Here is a 9139-nt window from a genome sequence, read left to right as displayed (position 1 = left end):
ACCTGAAAGAAGAATGCAGCCTCAGAAATCTATCTGCACCCCTGTGCTAGTAACCTTAGTTTCCACCGGGTCATTCTGTGTTAGAAACAATCCCCAAATCAGTCTCTCTTGATTTATTGTGCCCTGGGGCAGAAGGAGTCTCCAGAAACCTTGAGCGTGGAGCTACAGCAGAGTTGATTTATATGAGGACATTACAACTTCTGAACATCTCCATGTGTTTGTATCTATGCACCTAATAAGAGACCCCAGTTTTTACTTTACAATGTGTGAAAACAATATAGCTTAGACCCTCTTGCAACAAAGTCCGTTTATGTGGCAATATTGTGTTTACTGTGGAAGCACCTCCCCTGCTGCCACTGTTATACCGTTTGTTCAGAAGAATCCAAGCCCTACCAATTTTTGCTGTTAGGACTGTATTGAGCAAAGGACTTTACAAATGCTTTTGGAGTGAGGGTACTTTGCTGAAACCAAGACCCTTGGTGCAGCCAAGGTGGATCTCTCCAGAGCCACAGCTTACCTCTACTCATGGTATCAGGCACAGGCAAGAATAAATGCCCAGTCTTCCTTCCTCCCTAACCCAGCAGCTAGTGAGCTGCAAGTTGAGATCCCAAGAATTGTCAACCTCAGTGGTGGCTAGGCTTTTTATCTGATGTTTTTGGTTGGGTAGGTGGGTGGGGTTTTTTGTTTGGTTTTTGGTTGGTTGGTTTTGAAGGAATGTACTATGAGGAAGAAAGAGCATCCCTAGGGGTTCCTTCCATCCATAAAAGAGTCTTTTTCTAAACACTCCCGTGAGTAGGATTCTTTTTCAAAATAATCTCCCCTTCTCTAGATTCTTCAGAATCTTTTTAGACTGTATTTCTTCCTCTTTCATAGGGCTACAGAAGAAAACAGCATCCATCCTCTCCCTAGAAAACCATCTGGTTAATCTTCAGTTTTAGCACAAACAAACAACAACAAAAAGAAAACAGAAAAGAAAGAAAGGTAGATTTTCTGAAAAGATTAACTGCATTCACAGTCACAATCTCTCCTTTCCTCAGAATAACTTGCAGTTATGAATGACCATACCAGGACCAATATGGTAACGTTTTAATCCAAGGAATCTGCAGGCACCTTACCTGCATCCCAGAGTCTGCAGGCACCTTACATGCATCCCAGGGGTGCTTCCTGGAGTACCAGGGTTAGATGACCTGAAGAACTGAGCCATCAACATGGCCAACAGGTTTTGGATGCAATTTAATATTCAGCATGAAAAACAACAAAGTAGTAATTAAAGACAACATGAACTACTAGGTTTCTTCTTACATATTTTACAACTAAGAATTTTATTTTAGAATGAATAGTAGCACTGAACCTTTTTGTTGCCTAAGATCTGAATATCTCTGAGTGGTCCAAGCCTGAAGGCCAGCTCTGGGCAGCAGTTACTGGCAACTCTCTTTCACTGGCAGACAAAGGGCCTCCTGGTGGCTGCTGTCTTGCAGGACGGGCAGAGAAGGTGTGAAAAGAACAATTCCTGGGAGATCCAGTCTCTCTGGAGGCTGGGCTCTTACAGGGGAAACACTACAGTGGATAAAATGGACACAGAGCAAGAATGACAAGTTTAAAGGCAGATTTGCCTGGGTGGTGTCAAAAGAAAAGAAGGAAAACTGGAAAGGGGTGGGGGGATGCGGAGGAATGGTCTAAAGGAGGCACATTTAGTGCTCTGAGACCCATGCCAGAAAGATACAAAGTTTACACTGACAGAACAGACAGATGATGGGAGAAGCTCTTGCTGCAGGATGGCATTTCCTGGATGCATATGCTGCACTACATGGTACTGTATCCATCTCCTTAAGTTGAAGATATAAATAAAATAAAGAACGTGCTTGGTGTTTGCCAGCAGCTTTCCTTGCACTGATAAGAAAGCAATGGGAGGGCTGGAGAGATGGCTCAGTGGTTAAGAGCACTGTCTGCTCTTCCAGAGGTCCTCAGTTCAAGTCCCAGCAACTACATGGTTGCTTACAACCATCTATAATGAGATATGGTGCCCTCTTCTGGTGTACATGCAAACAGAACACTGGATACATAATAAATTAATAAAATTTTTAAAAAGAAGAAAGAAGGAAAGAAAGAAAGAAAAAAAGAAATGGCAGAAGCAAAGCTAAGGAAAACCTGAATCTGCTCCTGCGACCTGGCAGCTACTTTCCTGTAATAGGAAAGTCATTATTTCCTTCTTCAATGTATGCGTGTGGTCATGCAGCAAAGAGGAAGATAATGTGCATTTTATGGATGTTCTCTTGAATATGTGTACTTAATATTAAATCATTGTTCAAATATTCATAACAGATAAGAATTCCAGATCAGGGCTTGATCTTCCAAAACATAAGTTCAATGTGACAGAACAGATAGGAAGGCACCATCAAACATAAAAATAGGAGTTGAACTGCTTCTTCTTCGATGGATCTTTCACATTGACTTGGCCATATGGACACTGAAAAAGAAAGACAATAAACTATTACGGAATTATTTAACACTCGTTGTGGAAAAGTACCTTTCTCGAGGTGGAAAGACGGGGCTGTTGGCAATATTTAGGTCACTTGAATGATCCCTGGGGCTAAAGAGCACAATGGGACACTTGGGTGAATGGCCCTAATTAGGATCCAGGAGTCATTTCCTGGGTCTATCCTTCTAACCTCAAGAATTTTACTATCAAGCCCCCATTCTTACAAAACCTGTGGCTGCTACAATTACAGAAAGCTCTCATGAATTTCATTAGAAACAGTTCATGGCAAAAGTAGGAGCATCCATAAAAGTGAAGACTGACTTTTAAAACACTGTCTACAGCTCCTAAGTACATTTGGTGCCTAGTCTTTAATTAGAATGGTCCCTAGAAGTAGGCTAGGGAAAGGAAATAACATCTTCTTGCAGGAAAAACATACAAAGTGTTCTTTAAACAGGTGTCACCTGCTTAGAATCTCAACCCAATAACAATGTACCTCAGAGGTGTGCATGCCGCCCAATAGAAAGAAAATCTGACTTGTTCTTACTCAGAATAGAGGGAGGAATAAATCAGTCATGTATCTCTTGATGTAAGCATACTCAGACCTACAGCACTAACTTTGTAGTAATATAGTCTCACAGTTACTTTAAGCACAGACTAGAAGAAAGCAGAGGAAGAAATGTGGAGAAGAGGGGCAGATAGGAGAGAGAGAGAGAGAGAGAGAGAGAGAGAGAGAGAGAGAGAGAGAGACAGACAGACAGACAGACAGACAGACAGACAGACAGACAGACAGAGACAGAAAGATAGAGAGAGCTAGGGTGTGAGGGAGAATATGCCTAGAGGAAAGTCAAGCCCCAGACTAGAACAGATGTGGAGGAAGAAGTCCTATCATTTGGAGGAGGTCTACCTCTCAACGCTGGGCAAATTTGTTTCTTAATGTAGCAGTATTTCTAGAGTCCGGTCTGCAACATTTTTGTTTGTTTGTTTTCCTGTGCTCTGTGCTTACCTAGTGAATACAACTTCTTTCAGACCTCATGAAAGCTTTCCCCGGCAGTAAAGAGCTCCCCTGAATTTCAAGTCTTAGCATTTGGAGGAGCTGATGCTTGCAGTGAAATGTTACAAAATTCCATTAACTTTAAAGGTCCTGTGTTGGTACTAACAGCTTCATTGTCCTTTGCTAAAACAGCTTGTGAAAAGCACACTCTAGGTCTTACTTAGCTTTTTTTATTTGACTTGTTGTTCAAATAATAGGTATTTATGAAGTTACAGAAGCTCAGCAAACTGCTGGGGTAATTCGAGAATTGTTACTCACGTGTCTGCAGGCAGAACCACAGCAGGCACCTCTCTGCAAGTGGGCCAGCTTTGTGAAAACCACATAGCCGGTAGCTGGATCCACATAGCTTAGCTGGCCAGCCTGAAGAGTAATGAAACAACGCATTAATCTTCGTTAATGTTTGTCATATCTCCCTAGTAATATTTTTAGTACAAAAGTACTGTAAAAAAAATATAAATAAATAAATAAATAAAAGAACAACATTAAATTTCTTTCCCAGTAATTGAAGTGGCATTTGCAATTATGGAGCGAAAGCATTTCAACATTATATACCATCTAACTGTATGTGATTAAAGAGGGAAACATACAGTTTGAGTAAAATGAGAAGTTGATGGAAAAAACAAGAACTCCTCTGTACCCAATCACTATGTAGGCACTGCTCTGAGATTTTTTTTCACTCCGCCTCTAGGTACCAAGCTTCGTAACAGGTGATTTAGATGAGTTTAGGAGCTTAAGAGACTGGAAATGAACTGCACTCAGAAGTCGCAGTTACAATTTCAGTACTTACAATATGCGGACAATGATTTAAACGCCCAGGAAAGGTGCTAATCAAAGCCAAACAGCCCTCACAGAAAAGCATGGCCTTTGCTATTATTGAACACTTTCTGTACCTTCATGATGTGTTGCGCCACTGCGAACTCCACACCGTTCTCCTGTCCCCTCCCTCAGCAGTGTTGCTAGTTCTAGTCTTAACTGAAAACGTATTGTTTTGCCACATTAACACTCACTTGTTTAACAAGCTTGATCAAAAGCAACTTCCATTATTCCCCCCTTCAAATGCCAGGGACGCATTTTCAGCCTATGTACAATCGTGATTTTAAAAATAAAGCCTCAAGCTGGGAGTGGTGGTGCATGCCTGTAGTCCCAGCAGTTGGGAGGCAGAGGCAGGTGGATCTCTGTAAGTTCAAGGCCAGCCTGGTCTACAAAGAGAGTTCCAGGACAGCCGGGGCTGTTACACAGAGAAACACTTGTCTTAAAAACCTAGAAGCAAGCCTCCGAAGCACTTTGTGTGAAGAAAAAGGTAAGATGTCATTTCTCCCAAGGACTTGCATCACTTCAGTGCTGTTTCTCAGCCTCCAGACTTTATTGGGGAACTACCATAGGGGTATTTATATAACACTTTCACCATTAAAAACACAGTGTATCAGTCTTGCATATAGACTTTGATTAAAACATGCATGAAGGCAGAAGGTCTTCTGGAATACAGTTTTCCTTTTTTTTTTTTTTATGAGACAGGGTCTCACCGTATAACCTTGCCCGGCCTGAAACTCACTACGTAGTCTAGGCTGGTCTCAAGCTCACATAACCTGCCTGCTTCTGCCTCCTTTCTGTTGGAATGAAAGGCATGTACCAGTACTACCAGCTATGGCATACATTTTTCATTTTTTTTGAGACAGGGTTTCTCTGTGTCCTGGACTCACTTTGTAGACCAGCCTGGCCTCGAACTCACAGAGATCCACCTGCCCCTGTCTCCACCATACCCCGCTGGCATACGTTTTAAAATTAGACATGAACAACTCCAGCTGCTCAGCGTTGTATTCAGTGACATCACTCATTAGGGTTGACCGTTAGGAGAACTCATTTTGATTCAAGTCTCGGTCCACTCTAAGGCATTCATGCACCGATAGGTCAGGACAGTAAGAATCCAGCAAGTCCCATGCTGGTCTCGTGGGCCTCCCGAATCGTTAGAATGACCCACTGTCAAGACCTCACTTCTTTTTTTTTTTTCCCCTCTTCTCCCCTCCCCACAAAAGTCAGGTTTGAAGATTTGGAGGGCAAATAAACAGAACACTGCCAAGTCTTTAGTGGTCTTCACCTTTCTCAGCTTCTGTGTGTTTTCTGGTGATAGTTGTCTGGCAACCTGGGAACCTAACAGGTTGCTCCCGCGCCTGTGCTCTCCAGCTCTCCACGTGGATGGTGCAGCTCAGAGCCTGCAGACTCCTATACACGCTCAGCTTGTCCTCTTTAAATGAGCCTCGGATGTTGATGAGGCAAGTGTGCTGACAGTTTGACTGGAGACCAAGATGTCCACTGATGCACGAGCGCAGCAGCAGCAGGAGAAAGGTTAAGAGGACTTTTGGGGGGTTTGCTTGTGGTCTCCTGAACAGTCATCTAGCCTGTGAAACCCACATTGATGACAACGTTGTGGGTCCCCAGTGGAAGTAAGTCCCTTCCCCACCCCCCCATGGTGACGGGACCAGTCTTTGCATGCCACTGTTGTTTGCTCTAAAAATTATGAGGCTTCAAGTTTTGATGCACCATATCCGTATGGTGACTTGGTGGAAACAAACGGCATGTGTTGTATTTGAAATAAGAGCAAAAGCAGTAATGGTCCAGTGCTGCCAATAATCTCTTGATGAATCTTTATTGGCTTTCCGTACAGGAAAGGGTCAGGTAGTGGATTCTCAGGGCTTTCTACTTTCAGGGGAGAGAGCGGCAACCTTAGGAAATGTTCAAGGTTTTCCTCTTTACCTCTGTGGCTCAAGCCAAACCCAAAAAAAAAAAAAAAAAATACTCAGCAGTCTTATCAAGTACTAGCCAAACACAGAGCTTAATATACAGGTTTATTACAAATCGCTTTTTATATCATTATAGAACTTAAAATGCAAACAATGCTATCTTCAAACTCTTGTGGGCTAAGATGTCAGGAAACTGAAGTGAGATAAAGGTGAGATATTGGTGGTGACAAGCAACTGTCAAATCCATAAACCAGAAGAAAAGGTTATTCCAGAATGCCTAGGGAGAAAAAAAAAATGCAAACTCGCCTGCCTGCAATTTCCTCTGCTCACTTGGACTGGAGGCAAAGGATGAGAGAACACAAGGCAAAAATGTAAAGCGTCTGTCTTAATGTTTTCATTATTAAAGTCACTGGATGGCCGACTGCTCAAGTTAGCACTGCACAGGCAACATGTCCGTACAAAATACTTTTCCTGTAACTGCTCAATCCTCCCACCGCCGGTTCCTTAACACCCCATTTCCCCACCCAACAAACTCACACTGGAGGGCGCGCACACACACACAAACCCGGGAGCCAAGCTTTCGGCTGGGACACAGATCAGAAACCCAATTCCCAATCTCAGGGCAGGCACCTTTCTCCGGAACCCAAAAGTGCGGCGTGACTTCTCGCAGGACCCTCCCCGTGGACTTACAAGGCCTACCCGCCCTAGGCCAGAGGTTCGCACCCCACCCAGGGGACCGCCTGTAGGTCCCGGGGCCGGATACGCGCAGGCGCAGAGGCGGCGGGGCAAGCTGGAGCGGGCCTCACCGCGCAGGCGGCCAGGTGCAGCTCGGCGATGTGCCGCTCAGCCGCGGTTAACTCTTGGCTCGCCGGAAGCCTCGGCTCCCCTTCGGGCATTCCCCAGGAGCCGGACGCGGAGCTGCAGCGTGTTCCCTTGGAGGCCGAGCGGAGGGTCAGGCTGAGCTGCGGTCGGAAGCTTTCGGCCCAAGGCGGTGGCCTCCCAAGCGCTGCTCTTGCCAGCGCTGGGATCCCCAGGGCAGCCATGGCGCCGCCGAGGAGGGAGGCGGAGCTGGGGAGGCGGGGGCGGGGCCAGGCCTAGGGGGCGTGGTGGAGAGGGGAGGCGGAGCACTGGTCAGAGAAGGAGGTCTGGGTCTCCAGCTTCTTCTACCTGCCCACTCTGCCGAGAAAAAAAAAAAGCACCTGAAGACTGGAAGAAGGTGCCTTCTCTGTTCTTAAATTCTCTGATGTTTTTCTTCTAAAGTAGAGGGCGAGTGTTTTAATTTCGCGTCAGGCTAGATCATATTCAGCGTCATCATACTTGTTAAAAAAAAAAAGAAAGAAAGCACGTTCAGTCTGTATTTAGAAAAGGTTGCTTGTTTGCTGCTTACCTGTGAGGGGAATAATGCTGGAAGCACAAGCTTGGTGACTGGGCTCGTTGTCACACTCTCGAATGAAAATCAAGGAAAAGCCTCACATAAGTTTCCACAAAATCAAATCTAAAATCCTGTCTGAAACAGTGACATCAAAACTACAAAGTTAATTAGAGGAAATTAGCATATGCATTTCATGTGTTCATTAAATTAACACCACCCTCAGGCCTGGACCCAACAGCCTGAATTTCAAGAGAAGGGGTGTTGTTGAGTGGTTTTGTTAGTGCTCTTCAGTATAAAGAACAAATGGCAGGAGTGGGTCCTTGACAACAAAACTGGGGTAGTTGGACAGGAGAAAGGTGTCTAATAGTGTCTTAGGCTGTCCCAGGTACTTTTTACAGTATGGACATTTACCATGCAACCCTAAAATCACAATTTGGTCTTCTTAATCACAGATTGAAACAACTCTATTGCCATATTGTAAATCTCAATGAATTAATAAATTGGAGTCCTGTGTTCGAAAGTTCCTTTATATTGGAGTCGTATATTTGAGATTTGCAGTGTCCTGTGCTCTGCGAGACCCTAAGGGAACTGGAAGGGTGGGACCAAAGTAAATGCAACCAAAAAGAGTATCGTTAAAACGTGAGAAGCTAAGTGTAAGTCAGGTTCCCGCTTCGTCACTAACCAACAGCTCAAAATTAAATTTATCAGCTCAGATGTATTGCACTGAGATCTAAAACTGAGGATCAAGATGCCAACAGCTCAAATGGTGGATGACACATTTTACAGGAATGGAACAGACCAGGATGACATAGAAGCTGCGAAGAGCCATCGTGTCACCGAAGAGAAACCGTTACATGATCATTCTCGTTCAGAAGAGAGAAGTGACTAAAAAAAAAATGACTGAGCAACAGGAGATCTTTGTAGAAACATAATGGCTCTTCATACTGACCGTGAAGTTTACACAAATGTACATCTGCGAAGACGGCATAGAACTATACGTATAGTATTCTAATATCACGTTTCTGGTTTTCGTATCATAGTTCATGAAGGATGTAAGCATTGGAGGAAACTGGATGGAGGGAATATATAGACCCTCTGTATATTTACAACTCATGAAACCAAAATTATTTAAGATTCAGAACAGTAATAATTAGATTTCAAAAAATGGTTTTCCAGGTTTACTGAACACACAGGAGCTTTCTTCATTGTCTCTTTCCTTCCCAGTTTTAGCAGTCACCTTGATGCGGGTACGGTGGCACATACCTGTAATCCTAGTGCTCAGGCATGAAGATCATGAGTTTGTGGCTAGCCTGGACTACATACTGAGAGTTCCAGCCATAACAGTTGTGGCCAGCCTGGCCTACAAACTGAGTCCCAGGCATAACAATATACAGTCTAAGAAAAAGAAAAAGAATCTTGCCAATAAGTCTATACCTCTGGAGACACAAGCTGCAGGTGATCTTTGAGGTAGTCACATGTTACACTGCTGGCATTCTTAA

At 44.0% G+C, this 9139-nt stretch overlaps 1 protein-coding gene across 2 annotated transcripts; it reads right to left on the bottom strand.

Moving 5' to 3' along the window:
• Positions 1-1213: 1213 nt before the first annotated feature.
• Positions 1214-7432, bottom strand: LOC311604057 (uncharacterized protein C1orf53). Of its 2 annotated transcripts, XM_084793570.1 has the most exons (3): positions 7075-7359; positions 3789-3890; positions 1214-2467 (listed from the first exon to the last, which is right to left on the bottom strand). In XM_084793570.1, the coding sequence occupies exons 1-3, from the start codon at positions 7309-7311 to the stop codon at positions 2396-2398; spliced, it is 411 nt and encodes a 136-aa protein (XP_084649696.1). In that variant the 5' UTR covers positions 7312-7359; the 3' UTR covers positions 1214-2395. The 2 variants fall into 2 exon arrangements, with proteins under 2 accessions (XP_084649696.1, XP_084649697.1); XM_084793571.1 differs by lacking the exons at positions 1214-2467; positions 3789-3890 and adding an exon at positions 5989-6545 and having other exon boundaries at positions 7075-7432.
• Between the last annotated feature and the right edge of the window lie 1707 nt (positions 7433-9139).

Source organism: Acomys minous (assembly GCF_964271855.1).
Source record: "Acomys minous genome assembly, chromosome: 1".
Taxonomy (NCBI): Eukaryota; Metazoa; Chordata; class Mammalia; order Rodentia; family Muridae; genus Acomys; species Acomys minous.
This window is presented reverse-complemented; position numbering and strand designations above follow the sequence as displayed.

Bases quoted from the DNA above. Each gene is read 5' to 3' on its own strand.
- LOC311604057 (XM_084793570.1), bottom strand. From the start codon at position 7,311: ATGGCTGCCCTGGGGATCCCAGCGCTGGCAAGAGCAGCGCTTGGGAGG. The intron at 3,891-7,074 runs GTGAGGCCCGCT...ATTACTCTTCAG, and splicing joins TGCACCTGGCCGCCTGCGCG to GCTGGCCAGCTAAGCTATGT. The intron at 2,468-3,788 runs GTGAGTAACAAT...TTTCTTTTTCAG, and splicing joins GTGGTTCTGCCTGCAGACAC to TGTCCATATGGCCAAGTCAA.